Source organism: Cnephaeus nilssonii (assembly GCF_951640355.1).
Source record: "Cnephaeus nilssonii genome assembly, chromosome: 1".
Taxonomy (NCBI): domain Eukaryota; kingdom Metazoa; phylum Chordata; class Mammalia; order Chiroptera; family Vespertilionidae; genus Cnephaeus; species Cnephaeus nilssonii.
This window is the reverse complement of record NC_137072.1, coordinates 115,868,833-115,893,861: the sequence shown is the minus strand read 5'-3', so window position 1 is coordinate 115,893,861 and position 25,029 is coordinate 115,868,833. Positions and strand designations below refer to the sequence as shown.

General features: G+C 67.2%; 2 protein-coding genes across 2 annotated transcripts in view; one reads left to right on the top strand and one right to left on the bottom strand.

Annotated features, from left to right (window-relative positions):
* AFAP1 (actin filament associated protein 1) overlaps nucleotides 1-3,409 on the top strand; it is a 77,196-nt gene extending 73,787 nt beyond the window's left edge. Inside the window, 2 exon segments of the mRNA XM_079774771.1 lie at nucleotides 621-782; nucleotides 3,277-3,409. Of these exon segments, the coding sequence (XP_079630897.1) occupies nucleotides 621-782; nucleotides 3,277-3,303 (189 nt within the window). The 3' untranslated portion in view covers nucleotides 3,304-3,409.
* Nucleotides 3,410-17,891: 14,482 nt separating this feature from the next.
* The window catches only part of SORCS2 (sortilin related VPS10 domain containing receptor 2), a 153,209-nt gene continuing 146,071 nt past the window's right edge, over nucleotides 17,892-25,029 (bottom strand). The window contains exons 18-22 of the mRNA XM_079770893.1: nucleotides 21,377-21,563; nucleotides 20,629-20,762; nucleotides 19,513-19,636; nucleotides 18,760-18,872; nucleotides 17,892-17,918 (exon numbers count right to left, since the gene is read on the bottom strand). Of these exons, the coding sequence (XP_079627019.1) occupies nucleotides 18,863-18,872; nucleotides 19,513-19,636; nucleotides 20,629-20,762; nucleotides 21,377-21,563 (455 nt within the window). The 3' untranslated portion in view covers nucleotides 17,892-17,918; nucleotides 18,760-18,862. The remainder of the gene's footprint in view (nucleotides 17,919-18,759; nucleotides 18,873-19,512; nucleotides 19,637-20,628; nucleotides 20,763-21,376; nucleotides 21,564-25,029) is intronic.

The window sequence follows — 25,029 nt, the reverse complement described above, 5'->3', positions numbered from 1 at the left end:
TTTTTATTTATTTTTTTTTTTTTTTGAGAGAGAGAGAGGGAAGGGAAGGGAGGAGGAAGAGAGAGAGAGAAACATCGATTTGCATTGAGCCTGCAACCGAAGTATGAGCCCTTGACCAGTCGAACCCGGGACCCTTCAGTCCACAGGCCAACGTTCTGTCCACTGAGCCAAACTGGCCAGGGCTTGGTCTTTTTCACAGCCCGGAATCCTGGGCCTGCTCTGCCCCGCTCCTCCCGGGAGCCGGCCGCGTGGGGTTCCCCGCGCTCCTGCTGCGCTGCCCCCACGGCTCGCTGCCGGGGCTGCGGGAGGGAGGGTGCCTGGGAGCAGAGTCCCAGGAGCGGGCACTGCTAGAGGCGCGTGCTGGGCTGGAGGCACCACGGGAACGCAGGGGACGCAGACGGCCCCTCCCCACTTCCCAGCATGACCAGCCGGTTGGAGCGTCCCTCTGAGCCTCCGTCTTTCTGTCTGGGAAACAGGCATTGAAAAGGTGCCCTTAGAACGGGGCAGGGACCGTATATGTACACATGGCACCCTATGGCTGTCGTTGTCCCAACCCCGCTTTTCCTTGTTCCTGCTGGAAAGCAGCGAGGCCGCAGGCGCGCCTCACGCGTCTCTCTCAGTCCCCAGTGCTCAGGCCCCGGACTCTGGAGAACTCGCCGCTGTCCAGCTGCGAGACCAGTGACGCCGAGGGCCCCGTGCCCGTGAACAGCGCCGCCGTCCTGAGGAAGAGCCAGCCGGCCGGCAGCTCTCCCTGCCGGGGGCACGTGCTTCGCAAGGCCAAGGTCAGTCCCCCCCCCACCCCCCCGTGCGCGTGGGGGATGCCTGCTCACCAGCCTGCCGGGCTCGGACACTGCGGCTTCAGCGTCGTGTGGGCGGGAGGGGCAGAGGGGCCAGGCGTGTCCGGTCCAGTCCCACAGCCTTCCACTGAATGCCACGTGGTCTCCCAGTCCCTCCACCGCCGCCTGCCGGCTGGGGTGGGAGGTGCCGCAGTACCTTCTGATGGCTCAGCCCCTGTCTGTGCTGCGAAGCCTAACGCCCCCAGAGGAACGGAAACGATGTCTGGTTCACCAGAGCAGGCAGCTCTGCAGCGGCGGCTGTGAGCGTGCCCGCGGAAAAGCCACGCTTGGCACCACGGCTCCTGCCCGTCCAGGCGCGGCAGCCAGGTGCCTCCCTTCACGCCTCGGGCCTCGGGCCTCGGGCCTCGGGCCTCGGGCCTCGGGCTGCTCTGCCCTCCGGCAGCTCTGAGGCGGCTCCAGGCTGCTAGAACCGTGTTTTCCGCGTGGTGGTCTGCTGTCCGGTAAGGCAGGCGTTAGCCGCTCGCCGCACGGGGCGTGTGCACGGGAGGGTTCGGCGCCCCACACCCAGGAGACGGACGGCCGTGCTCTTGATGGAGGCGGGCTGGTGACAGGGACGGAGAGCCACTGCGCGCCTCCCCGGGACGGTCTCAGCCCCGGTCCCTAGGCTGTGCCTGAGGGGTTTGGACCTGAGCCCCCATTCAGATCCCTGTTTGCAACGAGAATGCAGTGACGGCATCGGTTACCGGGTCTTTACCGTCCCAGAAACCAGCGTTACGTCGTGTGCGTGCCACCTCCAGAGGGCTGCTCTCTGCTGTGCCCTCGGCGTCCGGGGCCTGGGCAGCTCAGCTCCTGCCGCTTCCTCACCGTGGACGTCGCACGAGTGATGGCGGCGAGGCCCCGGCCGGAGAGCACCGAGGACGCGGCCTCCCGTGGAGAGTGGGCTGAGCGGGGTCTCCAGGGTCCCGAGAATGTGACGAGGGGCCCAGCGGCAGGAAGGGGTGGCAGCGCGGCCTTTGGACCCTGGGACAGTCACCCATTGTAGGTGCCTCGCACGTGTGGTCTCTGCCCGCTGGCCTTTTCTGAGGACGAGAGCGGTCCGACCACTCGGCTCGGGAGTGTTCCCCCGGCAGTGCCCCTAGGGAGCCCCAGTTCCTGCTGAGGGTGGCTGAGCGGAGAGCGCGCGTGTCTCCGCAAGTCAGGTGCGCTCAGGCCCCGCCAGGGGTCTCCTAGCCGAGGCGGGCTCCGGAGTGGCCACAACGTCCAGCTGCAGGCCCAGCACTTCCCGCTCGGCCCGGGAAAGCTGTGAGCTCCGGCGGGCGGCTGTAGATGCCCCGGCGGCTGTGAGCCCCGGCGGCTGTAGATGCCCCGGCAGCTGTAGATGCCCCGGCGGCTGTAGATGCTCCGGCGGCTGTAGATGCCCAGGCGCTGTAGATGCTCTGGCGGCTGTAGATGCCCAGGCAGCTGTAGATGCCCCGGCGGCTGTAGATGCCCCGGCGGCTGTAGATGCCCCAGCGGCTGTGAGCCCCAGCGGCTGTAGATGCCCCGGCGGCTGTGAGCCCCAGCTGCTGTAGATGCCCCGGCGGCTGTAGATGCCCCGGCGGCTGTAGATGCCCAGGCGGCTGTAGATGCCCCGGCAGCTGTAGATGCCCCGGCGGCTGTAGATGCCCCGGCGGCTGTAAGCCCACGCGCGGTGGCACAGTGGCTGTGGCCACGCTTTCAGAGCCACATGTGAGCTGGGTCTGAAGGCTCAGCCCGGCTGCCCCAGAGGTCGCACGCCCCTGACAGCACTGGGCCTGGGGTCTCTCACGCCCTCCTTTGGCCGTGACCCTGAGCCCTCCACGCCGGCCCTCGGCTGTGGGCCCAGCGGTGGAGTTAGCGCTGAACCTGGTGGTGCAGCTCCGGCTGTGTGTGTGGATGGCCGCGCACTGAGCCGGGCAGGGCCCTCCGCTGGTGTCCTGGGTGTCCTCCCCATACCCGAGTCTGCACGGCCAGTGGCCGTCGGGGGCTCAGGGGGGCACAGCACGGGCGGGCGGCACCCAGGCCACCCCCTGCGGCCCGAGGGCCCGGAGGTGCCCGTGGGCGTCTCGGGAGCTCCGTTTGGTTTTGTTTCTGCCGTGTTTGCTCAAGCCGCTGTCACCATCCCTCACGCTGGGACTGAGGTTCCTAGCCCTCTACGCGGGGGAGGTGTGCGGGCGCTGTGGCCCAGTGCAGAGGCCTGGCAGCACAGCGGGGTCAGGGTCGGCATCGGACCCGCGCCCCACACGGCCGCCGAGGACGGGGGGAGGGGCCCTGCTCGGGGCCAGGCGCGTGGGGGCCTCCTTGTCTTCACTGCGGCCCTCAGCCCTGGGTGGGACTCACGCTGACCGCCTTCCTGGGTCGTGCGGTCATTCTGTGGTGTTTTGAGGACCCGCCATCCTGTCTGCACACGTGTACCCGACACCTTGCATGTATGTCACTCTTGCTCTCGCTTCCCCGGCAGGAGTGGGAGCTGAAGAACGGGACGTAGGACAGCGGACGTCACGAGAGACCGCGGCTCCAGCAGGCCCGCCGTGCCCGACCCCGCGTATTTTTCTACTGTATGACGACGTGCCCTGTAAAGAGATGTGCCTGGACCGCTTGGCTCCCAGTGGTTTGTTCAAGGCGGCAGGGGTGAGAGGTGATGGAAGACCGTCCTCCGCCAGGTGGGGGTCACAGCTCCCCCCAGTGCCAGCCAGCCGCCACCACCGCCGGGGTGCTGGTGGGGGGGACCGGCCAGGCCGCCAGGAGTTTGTCGCCCCCAAGAGCAGCGTGCACTTGTCTGTGTCCCCTCCCCCTGCCGCGCCTCCCCCCCCCCACCCCTGCCCCGTCCCTGAAGGTGAGGCTGAGGCTGAGGACTGCTGGGAGGCGCTCTCCCTGAGTGCGGGACAGCAGCTTCGTGGCGGACAGCTTTGTGACTGCTCACCCTCCTCTGTGTTGCACTTCGCCCTGGGTTTCCCGAGGGTCCCTCCCGCTGGGTGAGGACATTACTGCTTTGGAAAGGCTGCGAGGGTTTTGGGTGCTTCGCCCTGTGTCCTTCCCAGTACCGCCCCCCCCCCCCCCCCCGCACTGGGCACCACGGGCGGCCCATGGAGAGCTGGCAGCCCGCGGGCGCACGGCTGCCCTCCCTTCCCAGACGGCGCTGGCGGGGTGCGGGAAGTGGCAGGTCCAGAGCCGTAGACGGAGAGCAGGAGAGGGCCCTCCAGAGCTTCTAGCCCCCCGACTCCCGCCGCCCCCCGTTTGCAAATCCGAGCCACGGCCGCATCCGGGGACCTGGGCTCGCCCCTCCTGGGCCCACGGGCCTCGTAGGGCCTCCTCCTCACTGTGCCGTCTGCCTCCGTGGAGTCCCTGGGCGACCCGCTGGGGCCAGGGGACAGAGCCGCCTCCGCACAGCCGCGCAGGCCCCGCGCGGTCCCAGACCTCTCAGCGCTCGGACGCCAGGGCCCCGTGGTCTGCGGGCCGGGCCGCATGGGCTCCGCGGGAGCCGTCTCGCGTGAGGAGCTGGAAGCTGCGTACCCCGGCTCCACCGGGGCCTGAGCTCTCGCAAAGCCCCCCGCCAGGACGTGCGTCAGGCGGTCGGCCCTGGCCTGCCCCCCGGGCCTCCTCACTGACAGGATGGCGGGAGGCTCATCCCCAGCACTCAGCAGGGACCCGGGGAGGGCCCAGCCCGCGGTGAGGAGCAGGGAGCACCGGGCGCACACAGCTCACTTCCTGGGAGGGAAACGCTCGCTCTCCCGTCGCCTCGCGCCTCCGGGTCCAGTGGCTTCCGGTCAAGCCTGGCCTCACGTGGCCACTGTGCCTGGAGCCGCCTTTGCCCAGGAGAAGCGCCAGGTCCGACCTACTGACGGGAGGCCGGCCTCAGCCTGGGCACGGGCCCGGTCCCGCCCTCAGGCTCCGGCGGACACGGGCGGTGTCGGTAAAGCCCGGGTTTTAACCCACTTCCACAACCACCAGCCGTTAAGGGGGGCGGGGAACTTGTCCGCTGGGGTCTGCGCAGCCGCGGAGACGGGGTGCCCCGCGGGGAGGCTGCTGGCGCCCACGAGAGCACGTGTCTGTGTCCTGGGCGATCAGAAACCAGGAAGCACTTGCTTCCCAGTGAGCTATTTATTTGTACGTGTCCCGAAGCGCAGTCCTAACTTATGTCTGTACACAGCACACGCAGGCTCCTCGGCCGGTGGGCGAAGACGGCCGCCCTGGGAGAACAGGCCTTTCACAGACGGTCGTGTTCAGGGTGCGGGCCAGACCCAGGGGTCCTGACGGCACGAGAGGGAGGGCAGCGGGGGGTGCCCTCAAGGTCGCGGCCCCTCCTGCTGGACCTGAGACCCCGTCAGCCTCAGAGCCCCCCACGTTGACAGTTTACGATGTTTCACTCTCACACCCGTGCCCAGAGCACAGTGGGGGTGAGGGGCGGTCAGGTCACTGACCCTCAGGGACAGGCCGTGTCCCCTCTGCCCCGAGTCCCGGGGTGGGTCCGCCCACCCGTGGCTTCAGGACGGCGCCACCACAGGCAGGCGGCTGGGTAGGACTGTTCCACATGCCGGACTCCTGGGCAGGCCTCCCGCCATCTCCCAGCTCGTCTCTCGGGGCGACCCCGGTGACCTCAGATACCATGGTGCACAGCCAGCCTCGCCCGACATGGGCACGCCCTCTCCCCATCCGACGCGCTCCTGGCTGCTGCCCTGGGCCCGGGGGCAGTCGCCACCTTTGGCCAAGTCCGTTTCAGGTCCGGGGCCCGGGCCCGGAGGCCAGGCCCAGCCAGGAGCTCAGGCTGGTCTCCGGGCAGCAGCCGGTACAGGCGCAGGGGTCCGGGGACAGCCGGGCACGGCGGCCGGGGCTGCGGGCACGACGCAGCCGTGTGTGGCCACGCCTTTTCTGTCCAGAAGAAAGAAAACGGGCTGTTTATGCCCCGGGTCACGTGACAGGAGCCCAGGATGGGCGCACCAGCAGGGCCCGCAGCCGACGCGGCCCGGGCGGCCCCGAGGGGCTCGCTCCTGCCAAGGGCTCAGCAACATTGAAATGCACAGCGCTCGCCTTCCTCTTTTCTAACGTGATTTTTAACAGGAAACTTAACTTCAGATCGCGGCACGTTTTTAAAGGGCGATTATTATTATTATTATTATTATTGTTATTTGTTCCTGCTGTTACGCTGTCGTGGCGGCTGCGTCGATACTGTGAAATGAACTGAAGATGAACTGCCCGCTCCGTGCCCACACACGGCACGGCGGCGTGGGCACGGGGGCGCCTGTGAGCGGTTCCACGGGGCCGCCCCCCAGCCTCGCTGTGCAGACGGCGCTTGTCGCCACGGAAGATGCTTTCAGAGCGGATCGCCGATCCGAGTCCTTAGGACCAAAGGAGTTTTTCATGAGATGCTCTTCGTGTTTGCATTTCTCACGGGGAGGGCTGTGTAACTCACACCAGCCTTCACCTGCGGTCTTCACGGTGACTGGCCGACCCGCTCCCCGCTGTGAGGTCTCCGTTAAGAATGTAACTCTGTCTCCCTGTGTCTTTGAGGAACTGCAGTCCTACTTAAGACCCTCCGTGAGAGGCAGAGACGGAAGGCTCTCTAATGGACTGTGGGCAGCGCCGTCTAAATGACTGTACGTAGGTTTTCACTGATTCTCGGTGTATTTAATTCACAAAGTGAGGTTTTATCGGAGAAACTGGCCGTGGAAACGTGGGTTTCCATTTGCCCCTTTCGTAGTCGCCTCACTTGAGTTTCTTTGCTAAGGGACCGTCCTGTCCCCCGCGTAGCCCGGACTGGCGCCTGTGGCGTGACTCGGTCGTGTGTTGTCAATAAAGCCACTCTTCCAGCCAGGCCTCCGCGTCTTCTTCCCACTGACTTTTACAGAGAGGGGGGAGGAGGGAGGGGAGAGGGAGGGGAGAGGGAGGGAGGAGAGAGGGGGAGGGGGGAGGGAGGGAGGAGAGAGGGGGAGGGGGAGGGAAGAGAGGGGGAGGGGGGAGGGAGGGAGGAGAGAGAGGGAGGAGGGAGGGGAGAGGGAGGGAGGAGGGGGGAGAGGGAGAAGGGAGGGAGGGGGAGGGGGGGAGGACGTCAGGTGAGAGAGCCACACTGTGAGTTTGTTTAAGTGGCTCTCAGCCCACAGACCTGAATAAGGAACGTGGGCGCACCTGCGAGGTGCCAGGCTCTGCCCGGCGCTGGAGAGGGGAGCGACTCAGACAGGACTTGCTCTGAGCTCCCGCATCTGGACAGGTCACCGTGCTGGGTGGGCAGGACCGCCTGGGGCCTCCCGGGGTCACGCAGGGGGAGGAGCTGCTGCCTGGGGGGCAGGGTGGGGGTTGAGCTGGTGGGTGCCGAGCAGGAGCCCGGAGAGCGGCAGGGGGAAGGACCCCGAGGCGGGGGTGGGCGGGGCGGGGCTTCGAGCACAGTGGGTGGGACGGAGGCTGGTCCGGGAGAAGGTTCTGAGGCCGCCGGTTCTGTTTAGACTGGACGGATGGGATGAGTCGGGCACCCAGGGACGTCCCGGCAACACATAGCCCCCCAGACCCACCTTCCCAGGTCTAGGGCCAGGCGACCCCTCGCGGTTCCTTCACCCCAACTCTGCCCCGGAGGTTCGGCGGGTGCTGGCTGGTCACATTAGGGTGCCTATAGGGTCAGTGGACAGCGACGCAGTGACTTGGGAGGCGAGGTGGCGCTCAGCCCGTTGCTGTTTGGAGGTGGGCACTGTCCCCCAGGCCATGAAGCTTTAGTAACTGCCCCCCCCCACCCCAGCTGCGGGACCAGAGCTCCGGGCTTTGCTTTGTAAAACCACGGGGGCGACAGGGGCAGTCATGTGGGGGTTCCTTGGGAGCAGGCACACGGAGCCTCACCAGCAGAACTCGGGCAGGACACGCAGCTGATGCACCGTTTGTGACGGCGTCACCCATCGCACATGCTGTTCAGCGGCGTCTTCCCACAGGGAGGAAGCAGTCAGCCAACTGGGGGGAGCGCAGCGGGCACAGCAATGCAGACACTCACCCCCCCCCCCCCCCCGCGGCGTTCCCGCTGGTCCGGGGCACCCAGGGGGCGTCTCCCGGAAGCCCGGGCGGGGCACCTTCCTCCCGTGGGCTGGGCGGCTGCCACGTGCCCAGCTGGCCTGTCGCCCTGGTCCTCTGGCGCTGGGGCTTGGCTGCCCTGGACAGCGTCCTTCCCAGGCCGGCCAGGCCCGGGGAAGGTGAAGGGCTCGCCGCAGCGCAACTTCCACGTGCAAGCCAGGCAGGGCCCCCCGCCCACCCCGGGGCGCCCCGGGCTCACGCACTCGGACACTGTCCCCTGCCAACCCCCCACCCCCGCCGAGGGGAGGGGCCGGGCACCCAGGACAGCCCTTCGCCCCAGCACGCCGGACACTGCTCGGACCAGCCGCCTGAGCCTGCCGGGCCGCCTCCCTGTGCAAACCACAGGCTGTCCTGCTCAGGTTCGCCCCCTCGGCCTCCCGACTGGGTCCACTCTTCCCGTGTGGCCCGGCGTGGTCTATCGGGGTCCGGCATGGCCCGGCATGGTCTATCGGGGTCCGGCATGGCCCAGTGTTCCCTGGTGTGGCCCACGTGGCCCGGCGTGGTGTGCCCTCCACGTGGGAACTGTATGACCAGCTTGTTTTCCATGGCCACCGCCTCCCGCTCTGTCGGCCTCCCCACAGCGGACATGGAGGCCACACCCTCACCCCCAGTGGGACGGAGTGGACACGGAGGCCAGGCCACTGGTCTCTGGTTTGAGCCGGCTTACTTGCTCCTTCTCACCCATCAAGTGGGACAGGCACAGCTCCACGGGCTCCGTGTGAGGGCTCCCGGGAGGAGCGTAAAGCGTCCACACAGCCACCAGCCCCCAACGCCCGCAGGCCACGGGAGAGCCCACGTCCTGCCCGCCCCGCGCAGTGACGGCGAGGTCTCCTCGTTCTCCACCCACATCCCACGGAAGGTGATGAGGACCCGGAAGGAAAGGAACGTGGCCGGCCACCCGCACGCATCCCAAGGGGAGGACGGGGCACCTTCCACGGGGCAGGCTGCTCTGGCCTGGGACTGGGATCACGAGTGAGACCGCTTCTGTGCGGAGTCACAGCAGCGACGACCCGGATGGGACTGCTACGCAGTCAGCAAAGGCCTCCCCTGTGCCCGGCCCTGTCCCAGGCCCTGGGCGGGGATGCGGCTGCTCCACCAGCTGATCTGGAGGCGTCACTGGGTGACAATAACAAGGACGGATAAGCAGAAAAACACCGCTGACCATAAGCCCCTGCGTTCAGGCAGAGGGAACCCCGGCACAGGCCTCGGACACAGAGAAGGGGCGGGCAGTGGCACTCGGGACTTGGGGCGCTGAGGGGAAATGGGTATGTGGGGGCTCTCAGCTTGGGGAGAGAAGACCACTTAGGTTTCATGTCTCCGAAACCCACGATTCCCAGCAAGAGGGCGAGCCACACCAGTTCCCAAGCAGGAAGAGCTCACCAAGGTGTAGGTCCCCAACGGCTCAATGGCCCCCCAACAGATCCCATCCAGAGGGAGAACTCCCCCCTGATATCCCACTCAACCCCAGGTCCACCCAAACCCTAACCCTAACCCTAACCCAAACCCTAACGTTAACCCTAACCCTAACCCTAACCCTAACCCTAACCCTAACCCCTGATATCCCACTCAACCCCAGGTCCACCCAAACCCTAACCCTAACCCTAACCCAAACCCTAACGTTAACCCTAACCCTAATGCAGGTCTAATCTTAATCCTAACCCTAACCCTAACACTAACACTAACCCTAATGCAAGTCTAACCTTAACCCTAACCCTAACCCTAATCCTAACCCTAACCCTAACCCAAACCCTAACGTTAACCCTAACCCTAATGCAGGTCTAATCTTAATCCTAACCCTAACCCTAACACTAACACTAACCCTAATGCAAGTCTAACCTTAACCCTAACCCTAACCCTAATCCTAACCCTAACCCTAACCGAAACCCTAACCTTAACCCTAACCCTAATGCAGGTCTAACCCTAACCCTAACTCTAACCCTAATGCAGGTCTAACCTTAACCCTAACCCTAATGCAGGTCTAACCCTAACCCTAACCCTAACCCTAATGCAGGTCTAACCCTAACCCTAACCCTAACCCTAATGCAGGTCGAATCCTAACCCTAACCATATCCCTACCCCTGACCCTGACACTAACCCTAATGCAGGTCAAACCCTAACCCTAACCCTTATGCAGGTCAAACCCTAACCCTAACCCTAACCCTAATGCAGGTCTAACCTTAACCCTAACCCTAACCCTAAAGCAAGTCTAACCCTAACCCTAACCCTGGGCGGCCACGGGCCGGGCGGGGATGCAGCTGCTCCACCAGCTGATCTGGAGGCGTCACTGGGTGACAATAACAAGGACGGATAAACAGAAAAACACCGCTGTCCATAAGCCCCTGCGTTCAGGCAGAGGGAACCCCGGCACAGGCCTCGGACACAGAGAAGGGGCGGGCAGTGGCACTCAGGACTTGGGGCGCTGAGGGGAAATGGGTATGTGGGGGCTCTCAGATCGGGGAGAGAAGACCACTTAGGTTTCATGTCTCCTAAGCCCACGATTCCCAGCAAGAGGGCGAGCCACACCAGTTCCCAAGCAGGAAGAGCCCACCCAGGTATAGGTTCCCAACGGCTCAATGGCCCCCCAACAGATCCCACCCAGAGGGAAAACTCCCCCGATATTCCACTCAGCCCCAGGTCCAACCCTAACCCTAACCCTAACCCTAACCCTAACCCTAACCCTAACCCTAACCCTAATGCAAGTCTAACCTTAACCCTAACACTAAGCCTAATGCAGGTCTAACGTTAACCATAACCCTAACCCTAATGCAGGTCTAACCTTAACCCTAACCCTAATGCAGGTCTAACCCTAACCCTAACTCTAACCCTAATGCAGGCCTAACCTTAACCCTAACCCTAATGCAGGTCTAACCCTAACCCTAACCCTAATGCAGGTCTAACGTTAACCCTAACCCTAATGCAGGTCTAACCCTAACCCTAACCCTAACCCTAACCCTAATGCAGGTCGAATCCTAACCCTAACCATATTCCTACCCCTGACCCTGACACTAACCCTAATGCAGGTCAAACCCTAACCCTAACCCTAATGCAGGTCAAACCCTAACCCTAACCCTAACGTAGGTCAAATCCTAACCCTAATGCAGGTCAAACCCTAACCCTATCCTATCCCTATCCCTATCCCTACCCCTGACCCTATCCCTATCCCTGACCCTATTCCCAACCCTGACCGTGACCCTAACCCTGACCCTATCCCTATCCCTGACCCTGGAGGGCTGTGCCCTTGGTTTGCCTCCATGGCGCAGGGTCCCGGAGGCCTGGGCGCAGGTGGTGGTGACTGTGATGGACAGGGCTCGCTGTGGGGCTGGGCCTCCGGGGCTCACGGGGCTGGGGGCTGGCGCCCGGGCCCTGTGGGTCCGAGGAGGGAATGAGCAGCACGTGTGAGGGGGGAGCGCTTCGAACACTGGCCGGGATGCCACTGCTCTGCCCACATGTCCGATCCCGCGGCCGAGAAGGTTAACGTCACGGCAACCTCCCCGGGGGTCAGGCGCCGCGCCCCGTTCCTCCCACAGTCGTGGCCACGGGGCGCGGGGCCCACCACGGCAGGAGCGTGGGCACACGCACGCTTTTAGGTGAACGCTGAGAACAGATCCACAGCCAGGCAAACAACGTCACGTTCTCTCCATCTTTGTTAAAAGCATCACAAGTGATTTATTGGTTTTTAAAAAGGAAAAATAAGAAAGAACCGATCGCATCTCTGTTGTGTGCATATACCAAGTGTGGCACAGCCCGGCGGGACAGCCCCGTGGCTGCAGCCGGCCACGCCTCCTCCCGGAGCCTGTGCGGGCTGGGCGCCGAATGTGCGCCCTCAAACGTGTAGCCAGACGGGCCGCGGGCCCACGTGTCGACCGGATGGCTGTGGGTGGGAAAGTGCAGGGGAACTGGGTGCCACCTTGTTTCCGGGTTCGTGGGCCCAGATACTCCTCATAGACAGAATGACATGAGCTCCAAGCAAAACACCAACGGCCGGGGCAAGCCTGCCCGAATAGCAGAGTGAATCGGGGGTTCGGGGTCAGAGGGGGTCACCCGCAGGCACTGGTGAGCTGGGGCAGGGACGGTGTCCAGGGCACGCCATGCCGACCCTGCCCTCGGGCCGGGACGGTGTCCGGCACTTACAGGCGGGTGGGGGGGGCGTCGGACACAGGGCTCCCCAAGGTGTCTTTGGAGACCGCACCCCCCAGACCCCCCGTCCTCGGGCCGAGTCTGCAGGTGGCCTCTGGAGGAGGCCCCAGAACCCCCGCTGGTGGGCAGGGGTGGGGGAGGGACCCACAGGGACCCCTTCCCCCTGTGGTCTCGGAGTCCCCACTGGTGACACAGGGCGCCGGACTGGAGGGGTCCCCCACTGTTCCAGGGGGCTGTTCTCACCCCAGCCAGGCCAGCAGGTCACGAGCCCAGGCTCTGGTGTCCCCGGGAGAGGCCTGCCCGGGGGGGGGGGGGAGCAGGGGAGAGGGGGCGCGCCAGTGCGTGGAGGAGGAGGGGGAGGGAGACTGATTCCGGTTCAAGGCAAAGGGGGAGCAAACCCCACTGTTCACACGCGGACCCCGAGGCAGCGTCCCTGATTCTGGCACCTGTGAGTGGACTGCACGGCCCGGGGCCGAGGGCTGGCTCCGAGGCGCCTCTGCCACGGCTGCTGTCTGGCCTTGGGAAGTCACCCCCTCTCTGGGCCTCGGGGTCTGCATTGCACAGGGAGGGGCACGCTCGCCCTCCCACCCTAACCCTCCGGTGCCTGGGTTCCCACGTGGCCCCTGAAGCAGTAAGAACCGCAGCAGCTTGGGCCTCTCGGCCAGGGCCCACCGCGGGAGGAGGGCGCCTGCGGGGCGCCGCCTGCTGGCCGGCTGCGGAGCTGCAGCCTGTGGCTCCCAGGGGCAGGCCAGCCTCGGCCCCTCTGGCCCAGGGGGGAGGGTGCCGGAGGCCGCGGAGCAGCCCTGGGCATTCTGGGAAAGGTTCCCGAGACGGGGGCTCTGGCCGCCACCCCGATGACTATGGCCACAGCTCCTACAGAGGTGTTTCCCATCACCTGCAGTTTGGGGGTGCGGGTGGGGGGCGGTGCGGCAGGAGGCGTGGCGGGGCCTGGGCCGCAGGCTCTCCGATGCTGGAGGGCGGGCACCTGCGGAGACGGCACCCAGCAGGCCTGCCCTCGGTGGGGATGACCCTGTCCACGTGCAGCGCGGGCTGAGCGGGTCTGCGGTGCCAGAGGGCGGCAGCCCGGCAGGCTCACCTCCCTGAGCCAGGGGACCCGCCTGGCCACCACAGGTCAGGCCCGGGCGGGGTCCCAGGGTCCGGCGCAGCCTCGCGAGTCCAGGGGCGGAGACGTGCCCAGAGCCGGTGGGCAGCGGTGGCCGTGGGCTGGGGTCCAGGGAGGGCGGCAGTCAGCAGCCCCCCGTGCGTCCTGAGCAGAGGCAGGGGTGCCGGGGCCTTGCGTGGGGGCAGCTGGGGGAGGTGGCTCCTCCGCGGGTCTCTGAGCGATGCCAGCGCAGCACCAGCGGCCGCGAGGGCGGTCCGTGCCCCGGGGACGGCGGGGAGGGAGCTCCGGGCGCCCGCCGCCATCAGCTCACCAGGTAGCTGTGCATCTCTCGGGAGTTGATGCTGAGGACCACGCCCGAGTGGTTGCCTAGGAGACAGACGCCCTTGTGAGCACAGCCATGGCGGGCAGAGGCGGCAAGGGTGCAGGGGGTGGGGACATGGGTGGACCGGCGGGGCGGGCGGGTGGTGCCGAGTGCAGGGTGGAGGCGGCGGGGTCTCGGGGCTCTCCCCCTCTTTGTCCTCCCCTTCCCCTCCCCCTCCCCTCCCCCTCCCCCTCCTCCCCTCTGCTCTCTCTAAAAATCAATGGGAAAAAGTCCTCGGGTGAGGACCACAAAAACCACCAAAAGGATGTGTTATCACCCATCACCCTATCACTGCCCTTCGGGGCTCAGGAGCGAGCTCTCGCCTCCCCAGACACCACGCCCTCGTCCAAGCTCAGGAGGGAGGCCGAGAGCAGAGCCCCTGCAGGCACCTGTCCCTGGCTGCAGGCCACCTGCACGTGGGAGGGAGGGAGGGGGGTGGGAGGGAGGGGGGAGGGGGGAGGGAGGGAGGGCCCCTGCAGAGAGGCCTGGCCGAGGAGGGGTCCCCTGGGGCTGCAGCAGTGGCGGGGGGGGGGGGGGGGGGCACTGGCTTTGTTGGGAGTCGAGCTGGACTCCGGCTCCACCTCCTATCGGCTAAGTGACGGGGAGGTTGAGCGCTCACTCCGACCCTCAGCTTTCGCATCTGTCAAATGGGCACGTTCCACGGGCAGGGAGCTCGGGGAGGCCCGGAGCAGCCTCAGGAAGCTGGAGCTACCGTCACCCCCGGAGGCTGCGGGCACCGCTCTGCCAGCAGCCCCTGTGGCTGGGGGTGTGTGTGGGGGACGGGTCCCTGTCACTGGCCCTGGGGGCTGTCCGCTCTGCGCCTCGCTCTCACTCACAAAGTGAGGACAGTGTGACACACACAGGTGAGCACACCCACGGCCTCGCCGTGTCAGGGGCGGGGACACCCCGCAGGGCGCTTTGGGGACCCGTGGGAGGGTGGGGTGGGTTTCAGGGTGTGGGGGGCCTATGGGAGTGTGGGGGTGGTTTTCGGGGTGTGGGGGGCCGTGGGAGAGTGGGTTTCGGGGAGGGCGTGGGGGCCGTGGGAGGGTGGGGTGGGTTTCGGGGAGGGCGTGGGGGCCGTGGGAGAGTGGGGTGGGTTTCGGGGAGGGCGTGGGGGCCGTGGGAGAGTGGGTTTCGGGGAGGGCGTGGGGGCCGTGGGAGGGTGGGGTGGGTTTCGGGGAGGGCGTGGGGGCCGTGGGAGGGTGGGGTGGGTTTCGGGGAGGGCGTGGGGCCGTGGGGGGCGGTACCTAGGGTCTGTGAGTGGAGGTCGCCGTCTATAAAGTCCTCCCGCTGGACGGCGCCCGGGACGCCCTGGCCGTGGCCCAGGGGGCTGGTCATCTCCGGCTCCTTGGCGTTGTGCATCTGCGCGTACACCGTCCTGTCCGGGCGTTTCCTGCGGGCAGAGGGGTCAGGCTCCGCCCAGGCCGCCCGCCACAGTGCCCCCGCTGGGCCCCGGGCCAGCCCGTGAGGGACAGACACATCCCTGGGGTCCCGTGCAGCCCCCTCTGCACACGGGCCCTGGGGCTGAGCCCCACCACACGGGCCCTGGGGCTGAGCCTCACTCCTCCGCTCCCCGAGCTGTGGGGTCCCGGGCCCCTCACTTCACCTCTGCGCCTGGTCCCTCTGAGGGCAGGGGAGCAGGGGGGGTGCTGGGAAGCTCAATGGCTGAGAGCAGCTGGGGACCCGAGGGGGTCAGACCGAGAGTGCCCCCACCCCCCAACCACGGCAGGTCCTGCAAACTCCCGCCCTCCTGGGGTCTGGCCACCACCCTGCAGAGGGGGGTCAGAAGGGGGGCCTGTGGAGGGAGGGGGCCCTGAGGGGGGAGGGGGCCTGAGGGAGGGAGGGGGCCCTGAGGGGGGAGGGGGCCTGAGGGAGGGAGGGGGCCCTGAGGGGGGAGGGGGCCTGAGGGAGGGAGGGGGACCCCTGAGGGGGGAGGGGCCCTGAGGGGGGAGGGGGCCCTGAGGGGGGAGGGGCCCTGAGGGGGGAGGGGCCCTGAGGGGGGAGGGGGCCCTGAGGGAGGGAGGGGACCCCTGAGGGGGGGAGGGGACCCCTGAGGGGGGAGGGGGCCCTGAGGGGGGAGGGGCCCTGAGGGGGGAGGGGGCCCTGAGGGGGGAGGGGCCCTGAGGGGGGAGGGGGCCCTGAGGGGGGCCTTGCCTTTTGAACTTGTAGAGCAGGAGGCCTCCCACGGGGAACAGCCCGATGACCAGGAGCACGGCCACCACCCAGGAGCTGCCGCCGCCGCCCGGCCGCCGAGAGCCTGCGCAGACAGAGTCAGCGTGGTCAGCGCCGCCCCCGCCGCCAGGGCACCCGCCAGCTCGGACGGAAGAGGCTCCCAGGGCCGGGCAGGGTGTCCGAGGGGCCGGGGGCCGAGGAGCCGGCCAGGCGGGAGGGACGCTCCTGGGACGTGGCCGGGCCCTGCGAGACCCGCCGTCTGTGCTGCTGGGAGCGCCTGCTGCCCCCACGGCCCGGCACGTCCGGGCGCTCCCAGCTCTGAGCGCCCCCAAAGGAAGGACACGCTGACGGAGGACAGGCCGGGGGGCGGGGGGGGGCTGAGACCCTCAGAACCACAGCTCCCTGCAGAGCGGAGCCCAGGGCCCCGAGCGACCGCCCGCGTCCCCACAACAACGGAGCGTCCGAGGGCCGGCCACGCCCGCGCCTCCCTGCGGGGCGCCCGGACTCACGTGTGTCCGGCCCGAGGGCCACCAGCACGCGGACGCCGGCCCGCAGGAGGAAGCCGATCTTCTGCGCGCTCAGCGCCTGCTGGACGGCCGCCAGGCTCTGCAAACAGAGGGGCGTGAGGCCTGGGGCCACGGAGGGCAGGGCGGGCACTCGGGGCGCTCTGCGTGGGGGTGCGGCCGTGTGCGAGGAGGGCCCGGCTCCCCTCCTGGGGCGCCTCCACGGGACACCCCGGACTCTGCTTGCTCCGGGCAAGCCCGGCTCCACGGCAGCCCCCGAGGCGCCAGGAGGCCGCCCCTGCCCACGGAACGAGGGGCCCGGCCGTGCGGCCCGGCGTGGCCGTGACACGCCACCGGGGTTTCTGCTGTCCTGGGTGAGGTCTCCTCAGCATCAGGAGGAATGGGCCGGTGCCCCCTCCTCGCCTCCTCTGCTTTCTGCCCTCAGCTCCAGGGAGCGTCTCCCCCTGGGGGTGCGGGGCGGGCGGGGCGGGCAGGCGGGCAGGCGGGCGGCCCGCGCTCTGTGCGCCAGGAGGCCCCGGCCGGCGCAGCAGCCTCCCGAGCGCGCGGTCAGCTCTCACCTGGGAAACGGGCACCGTCACCGCCCCCTCCCCCTGCCACTCTCCCTCCCCCGGGGACCCCCGGCGGGGCCGGAGCCACAGGCGCCGGGGGGACGCCCTTTGGGAGAAGCTGCGGGTCCCTCACGCCCACGGGGCAGTGGCGGCTGGAGCAGGCTCGTCCTTCCTGACGGCGGCCCTCACGTCCCTCCCTGTAAGGCGGGCGTCAGCTGCACCCACGGCGTGGGGCTGCGTGGTGCCCACCTGCTCTGTGCCCGCCTGCTCTGTGCCCGCCTGCCCTGTGCCCGCCTGCACGGTGCCCGCCTGCTCTGTGCCCGCCTGCCCTGTGCCCACCTGCTCTGTGCCCGCCTGCTCTGTGCCCGCATGTCCTGTGCCTGCCTGCACGGTGCCCGCCTGCTCTGTGCCCACCTGCTCTGTGCCCGCCTGCTCTGTGCCCGCCTGCCCTGTGCCCGCCTGCACGGTGCCCGCCTGCTCTGTGCCCGCCGGCTCTGTGCCGCCTGCTCTGTGCCCGCCTGCACGGTGCCCGCCTGCTCTGTGCCCGCCTGCGCGGTGCCCGCCTGCTCTGTGCCGCCTGCTCTGTGCCCGCCTGCTCGGTGCCCGCCTGCCCTGTGCCCGCCTGCTCTGTGCCCGCCTGCGCGGTGCCCGCCTGCTGTGCCGCCTGCTCTGTGCCTGCCTGCACCGTGCCCGCCTGCTCTGTGCCCGCCTGCCCTGTGCCCGCCTGCACTGTGCCCGCCTGCTCTGTGCCCGCCTGCTCTGTGCCCGCCTGCATGGTGCCCGCCTGCTGTGCCCGCCTGCTGTGCCCGCCTGCTCTGTGCCCGCCTGCTCTGTGCCCGCCTGCACGGTGCCCGCCTGCTCTGTGCCCGCCTGCGCGGTGCCCCCACGCCCCTGCTCCCCACACTGTGACCTGGGCTGTGACCTCGGAGGCCACGTGGGCCCAGGGGTGCGGCCACGAGGGGGTGGGGCCAGCACTACGTCCATGAGACTGAGAAGGTGAGCACTGCGGTCTCCCGCCGTGGGTGTCCCGCCGCGGGGGAGGCCGGGCCTGAGGCCAGCAGGTACCTGGTCGCCGGAGACGCTCCTCACGCTCGAGGGCCCGGGCGGGGGCGGCAGCACGTACAGGCTGGCCACGGTGGGCAGCCCCGGCGCGATCACCGTCACCAGCAGCTCCGCGGGGATGGCGGTCTCCTGGGGCAGACGCGACACGATGCACACGCCTTCGCTGTCTCCCGCTCGCGCCCCCGGAACCCGGACCCCCCCACACTGCCTCTCTGTCCTACAAGCCATTCCCAACCCGCACACCAGCCCCACGGGGATGGCCCAGAGCCCGACAGCCGCCCCGCGCCACCCCCTGCCGTCCAGCCCTCCCGGTCCCGCAGCCCTGCCCCCCACACCGGCCCCGCCCGGCCCCCCACACCGGGCCATTCCTCTCCCCATGGCCACTGTGAACGGGCCCCTCCCTGGCTAATGTCCTCCCGAGCCACAGAGCTCAGCCCATGCGGGCCCCTCTGCCTCCTGGAAGTCCCGTCCGTGCACTTCCATCTGGCAAACTCCTATTCATCCATCAACGCCCCGGACAACGAGCCCAGCATCACTCACGGGCTGAGAGGAGGCCTGGCCGCGGGCCTCAGCCTGTGACTGCCGGGAGCCCCGGGCCAGGCTTTCTCTCAGAGGGCCAAGGGCCTCGCGGTCCTAGGCGCACTCGGACGCCCTGCCCCTTGGAGGCCCCGATTCTGGGCGCTCCCCGAGGGCACCCACCACACCGCTCTGCTCTGTCTCCAGGGTCTGCCCCAGAGAAATGCTTCAGAGAGATTCTGGGTGCAAACAGCCGGTGCCCAATAGATGTGCACAGAGGGTGCCGTCCTGCGCCCCCCACGGGGCCCCCCAGCTTCAGGCCCTCCTGAGCCCCAGCGGCAGCCCCCACCAGGCTGGGCCAGGTCCCCGTGCTGTGGGCAGCCAGGCCCTGCCCTGCTGGGCCCCTCGAGGTGGTAAGCCGTGGCCTGGGGCGGGGGGCGGGGCATGCACGCACCTTGGCGAGGAGCCAGCTGACCACCTGGCCGACGTCCTCCCTCCACTCGGGGGTGTTGGGGTTGTACGTGTCCAGGTTCCGGGAGAACTGCAGAGGCACCACCTCAAACTGATCTGGAAAGAGGCCGACGGGGCTCAGTCCGGGGAGCCTGGCCCGGCGCCTGGGGGCGGCCACACACCCTGACGGTCCAGGCCGCCGGGTGTACCCCAGGCCGCGCCCGTCATCGGCCCTCGGATAACGGCAATGCCGACAATGAGGAGGGGGCGGGGACAGCGCCGACGCTGCCCGCAGGACCGGCGGCTTTTTTAAAAAAAATATGTTTTTACTGATTTCAGAGAGGAAGGGAGAGGGAGAGGGAGAGAGACAGCAATGATGAGAGAATCATGGATCGGCTGCCTCCTGCACGCCCCCCACTGGGGATCGAGCCCACAACCCAGGCCTGTGCCCTGATGGAAATCCAACCATGACCTCCTGGTTCATAGGTCAGCGCTCACCCACTGAGCCCCGCCGGCCGGGCAGGACCCGCTCTTAAAGCGAAATGGTTTGTACTGGCGGCCGGGGCAGCGGCGTGCTGCTGGGCGTCCCTTCCATCCTTAGGAGACGGTTTCCACGGGGACGTCGCCCCCGAGGGCCGCAGGCCCCGCTGAGCCCAGAGCCGTGGGATTCAGCACGGCGTCTCCCCGAGTCTCCGGAGGAGGCGCGCCCCGGACGGAGACGGGATGGGACGGACACGCGGCCGCCGGGAGGACTCACCCAGCACGCGGACGACCTTGGAGGCCTGCAGCACGGAGCTCCCGCAGGCCGCCTGCACGGTCACTCGCACCTCCCCCGTGTCCACAAACCGCGTCGCCACGGAGTTGTTCAGGGACAGCAGGGGCTGCGGACACGGGCAGAGTCAGGGCCGCGCGCCGGGAGCGCGGGCGCTGCTCTCATAGGGCGGGGCGCGCCCGGCGTGGGGGGCCCAGGGACCCCGCAGGGACACTCCTTGCCGACTGTCCCAGCCCTCCTCTGTGGACAGCTGAGAAGTCGAGGCAGGGCCTCAGGCGGGGCCGCCACCCGACCCCCCCACCTTCCCAGCCCTGCTCGGCGGCGGCCGCGCCCCTCAGCACCCAGCCCGCGGTGGTTGCACCGTCACCGCGGCCACCAGGCGGCGGCAGCGTTGCCTCGGCCTCGCAGTGGGGACGCAGCGGCTCTGGGAGGGCCAGGGACCAGCCGAGGAGCTTGGCTGAAGGAGGCTGAGCTGCGATTCGAACCCAGAGCCCGAACCCCATCCTAGACCTGCCCACTCCAGGGAGCACCACCAGGAGCCCAGCCCCTCCCTCCCGGCCTCTGGGGTGGGGGTGAGTTCTGCCTGGGGATACGGGCTCACTTGGCTGTGAGTGAAGGCTGCGTCTCCCGGGGTCCCGAGGCCCCGCCCAGCCACGGACGGGCAGCCGGCCCTTCCATCCTTAGGAGACGGCCCTTCCATCCTTAGAAAGCCTCAGGACCCCTCCCCTGGGCACTCTGTCCGTGGGCTCTGAGTGAGGCTTCTGAGCTCAGGTTCCCCAGTGACGCCTCCTCCACAAAGCCTTCCCTGACCACCCGCCCCCAGACTAAAAGGGGCCTTGTCTCCCTGGAGCTCTCAGACCGTCTCTGCCCCTCCCCACGACACCCGTGACACCCTAACCCAGGTCACCTACTCGCTCACACCGCCTTCCCTGGGGAACAGGGGGCTGGTCTGACTCCTCGACCACACTTGGCCACAGTGGGAGGAGAGGTGTGTGCGTGCCCACTCAGCTCCTGCCCAACGCCCGGGCAGCGTCCCGCTGTCACTCCACCCCTGCGGGAGCCTGCGGGACGCAGCGGCCACCGAGGTCTGGGTCGGCGCACCTGCAGGCTGAGGCCAATCCACCAGTAGAAGACAGTGAGGTTGGGGTTCAGGGGGAGCAGCACGGCGGTGAGCGTCACCTCCTCGTTGATGCCAATGACAGGAACCACTTCGAGGTGGAGGGCCTGCAGGGGGGCTGCACGGTCCAGGAGAAAGGTCGGGGTCAGAGGGCATCAGGGCACTCAGCTTTTCAGAGGCTGCTTCTGGTCACTGACATCCTCAACTTAACATCAGCACTACCACCACTTTCATCACCACCATCATCATCACCACCAACACCATCACCACCACCATCATCACTACCATCATCATCATCACCACCATCACCATCACCATTATCACCATCACCACCACCATCACCACCATCACCACCACCATCACCATCACCACCACCATCACCATCACCACCACCATCACCACCAACACCATCACCACCACCATCACCACCATCATACCACCACCAACAACAACACCACCATCACCACCATCACCATCACCACCACCATCACCACCATCATCACCACCACCACCACCATCACCACCATCATCACTACCATCATTGCCACCATCACCACCCCAACAACAACCCTGCAGATCACCAGGTGAGGACTTGAGCCCAGCCACCTGCCTCCCCTGCCCATGGGCTCGCATCCTGAGAGTCGGGTGGGAGACCCTGAGGGGTTCCCTCCGCTCCCCGGGACCCGGTTCTCTGTCAGGAGGGACTCTGGGCCTCAAAGGGCGGCGACTTACGGTTGACCTGGACAAAGAGCACCGCCTCGTCGTGCCCCACCACGTTCTCCGCTCGGACGGACACGCGGTAGACGCCCGGGCTCTCGTAGCGGTGCCGGATGCGCTCCCTTCTCAGCGTGAGGTTCACGGGCAAGGGCTTGGAGCCGTCGCCGAGGTCCACCTGGCACTTGGTGGTCAGGACGTCGCCCTGTAGGAACCCCACGGAGGCACTGGGTGTGGGCCCCAAGGCTCACCCTCTCATCCATCCCCTCGCTCCTCCAAACAAGCAGGCGGGGGCCGGGAGCCAAGCTGGGCCCAGGAACCGGACCGGCCTGCCCCGGGCAGCCTGGGGCGGCCGGCACGCCAGAGCCCTAAAGCCGGAGGGTTCGAGAAGGGCGGGCGCCCATTTTGGAGCAAGCACCAGCTGCGGAGAGGGGGGCGGGCCGAGGGGGAGGTGCAGGGGTGGGATGGCGGCGGGGAGACCCTGAGGCCTGAGCCAGGAGCCAGGAGCGTGGCCAGGGCCCTGTGCATGTGGGGCGTCCGCGCCCAGGAAACGGAGAAACCCTCTCTTCCCCGGGGCCCTGCGGGCCTGAGCCTTCCTTGTCTCCCTCTACGCGGGGCCATGATCTCCATGCTCGGTCTGTCCCCCTCCCTCCCCGCTCCCTCCCCTGCCTGTCCCCCACCCCCTGGGAACACCGGGAAGCCACGTCCTAGTGGGGAGGATGGGATCCCAGTTCACACCTGCCAAACCCGAACCCGGAGAGCACACCGCCCCCCCCAACTCTGCCGCCTTCCCCCCAAAGTGGTGCAATGGCTTGGAGTGTCCGTCCCCCCAAGTCCACGTCCCCCGGAACCTCAGCAGCGAGCTCATTGGGCACTGGGTGTCTGCAGGGGACGTTACGAGGAGGCCCCGGACGGGCAGGTGTCCGTAGGAAGGAGGGGGATTCGGACACAGACGCGGGGGATGGGGCTGCTGTGGCCGCAACCAGGGGAGGCATGTGAGTCCCTGAGAGCCACCGGGCTGCGCGGCACCCAGTCGGGTCCCGTCCGGGGCAGAGCGGCGTTCCGGGTGCGGACGGGCCACGGGGTGTCCGTCCATCCCCCCAAGGGCTCTGGGTGCTGCCCCTTTCCGGCTGTTAGGAGCAGAGCTGCGGGCACGCTGTGCGGGTGTGTGTGTGACACAGGCCTCCATCTCGCCGGGGCGGCGCCCAGGTGCCCCGCCGAGCCCGCCGGAGCTGCAGGCTCCCTGTGAGAAGCTGCCCGCTGCTCCCCAGAGGGGCTGTGCCGTGTTCCCACCAGCCCCCCGCCGGGCCCTGCCCTCCAGGCGCTGGGGTTGGTGCTGTTTCCCCTTTTAGCCGGCGGTGGGCGTGTGACAGCGCCTGGGCTGTTTGCATTCCCCGTGGCGAACGGTGCCGGGCCTGCCCTCCGCCGTGAAGCGTCCCTCGTGTCCTTGCTCACTGCCCGATGGCAGTTTGTCTCTCACTACTGGGCTCTCACAGTCCTTTTTTTTATTATTTTAATTTTTAGAGAGAGGAAGGGCGAGGGAGGGAAACATCGGTGTGAGAGTGGAACATCGATCGGCTGCCTCCTGCACGCCCCCCACCAGGGATCGAGCCTGCAACCTGGGCCTGCGCCCTGACCGGGAATCCAACCAGCCACCTTCCGGGCCTCCCGGCTGAGCCGGCGGCAGGGCTAACGTCCCGGCGGCTGTGGCTCCAGCCCAGCTGCACGTGTGGCTGTCACGTTTTCTCAGTCCTGGCCTTCCCATGCTCCCAGCGGGCCTTTCGGAGAGCCACCTTGCTGAGCAAGGCCATCGATCACGTTTCCTTACGGGGTGATGGGTCAGCTCCACGGACTCGGCCAGCCTGGGCCCCAACACGTCCCGCCTCTCCCGAGGGCGTGCGTTCCCCATCTCGCACCGACATGCGCGACCTGCACCGCCTTGCATGGGCGTGAGGCTCTGGCTGAGCTTTGTCTTTACCGGATGCTAACCCGCTGACACCCCTCCCCCGCGGAGGGTCAAAACCCGCCTCTCTCTGCGTCTGTGCCCGGTTCCCCGTCAGGGTTACTTTAACTCAGGGGTCCTCACACTTTTTAAACAGGGGGCCAGTTCACTGTCCCTCAGACCGTTGGAGGGCCGGACTATAGTTTAAAAAATCTATGAACAAATTCCTATGCACACTGCACATATCTTATTTTGAAGTAAAAAAACAAAACGGCAAAAACACCCGCATGTGGCCCGCGGGGCCGTAGTTTGAGGACGCCTGCTTTAACGCTTAGACTGCCAGGGAGCTTGGGCCACGAATCCAGAGCTGTTTCCACACTGGCTTGGCCTGTGTGAGTGTGTAAGTGTGTGTGTGTGAGTCCATGTGTGTGTGTGTGTGTGAGTGTGTGAGTGTGTGTGTGAATCCGTGTGTGTGTGTCCATGTGTGTGTGTGTGTGAGTGTGTGTGTGTGTGAATCCGTGTGTGTGTGTCCATGTGTGTGTGTCCATGAGTGTGAGTGTGTGTGAGTCCGTGTGTGTGTGTGTGTGAGTCCGTGTGTGTGAGTGTGAGTCCATGTGTGTGAGTGTGAGTCCATGTGTGTGTGTGAGTGTGTTTGTGTGTGTGTGTGTGAGTCCGTGTGTGAGTCCATGAGTGTGAGTGTGTGTGTGTGCGAGTGTGAGTCCATGAGTGTGTGTGTGTGTGAGTGTGTGTGAGTCCGTGTATGTGTGTGTGTGTGTGAGTGTGTGTGAGTTCGTGTGTGTGTGAGTGTGAGTCCGTGTGTGTGTGTGAGTGTGTGTGTGTGAGTGTGTGAGTCCGTGTGTGTGTGTGTGTGTGACTGTGAGTGTGTGTGTGAGTGGGTGAGTCCATGAGTGTGAGTGTGAGTGTGCATGAGTGTGTGCATGTGGCCCTCCCTGCGTCCCACACTCCCCCCCCCCCGGGGTTCAGTGAGGAAGCCAGTGGCCCCCCAGGCAGCCGCTGCACTGGGGCCTCTCTTCCCCGAGCGCCTTCGGTGGGTGGCCACCCTCACCCATGCCCCAGCCCCATGGATTCAGGGCCCCGGGGCAGCGGGCTGGTGCCATGAGGCTCCAGTTCAGACTCCAGGGCAGTGGAGTGGCAGCTGCCAGGCGCTAGGGGGCAGCAGAGGGCTGTGTTTGCCTGGAAGTCCCCCTGGAACTCAGGGGCAGCGGCCGGGTCCACTCTGAGGGTCCAGGGGGCCCCAGGCCGGGCGGGGCTCCACCCTTGGCTGCTCCCGGATGCTGCTGTGAGCAGAGGCGGCCCCGCCCCGGCCCGGGGCGCCCGAGGCTCGGAGCAGGAATTTCAGGGCCGTGGCCCAGGTGCCCTCTGCCCGGAGTGCCCAGGCCTGGGACCCAGTGCTGTCGCTGCCGCCGGCCCTGTGGGCTGGTGGCGCCTGCACTTGTCTGAACCTCGGTTCCCAGCTATCGAGGGGGTGACAGGAGCCCCTGAGGCGGGGGTGGGAGCAGCCGGCCCTCCATGTGCAGCTCTGCATCTGCTTTGGCCTCAGTTTCCCTGTCTGCACTGCCCAGACTCCGGCTCTCTAACATCCAAGACCTTTGTCGTCATCACCCGCCACCCCTGGCACCACAATTTGAAGGACCCGTTCTACACAGAGCGCCCAGCCGAGCCCCACAAACCCAGGGAGCCCACAAACCCAGGGAGCCCACAAACCCAG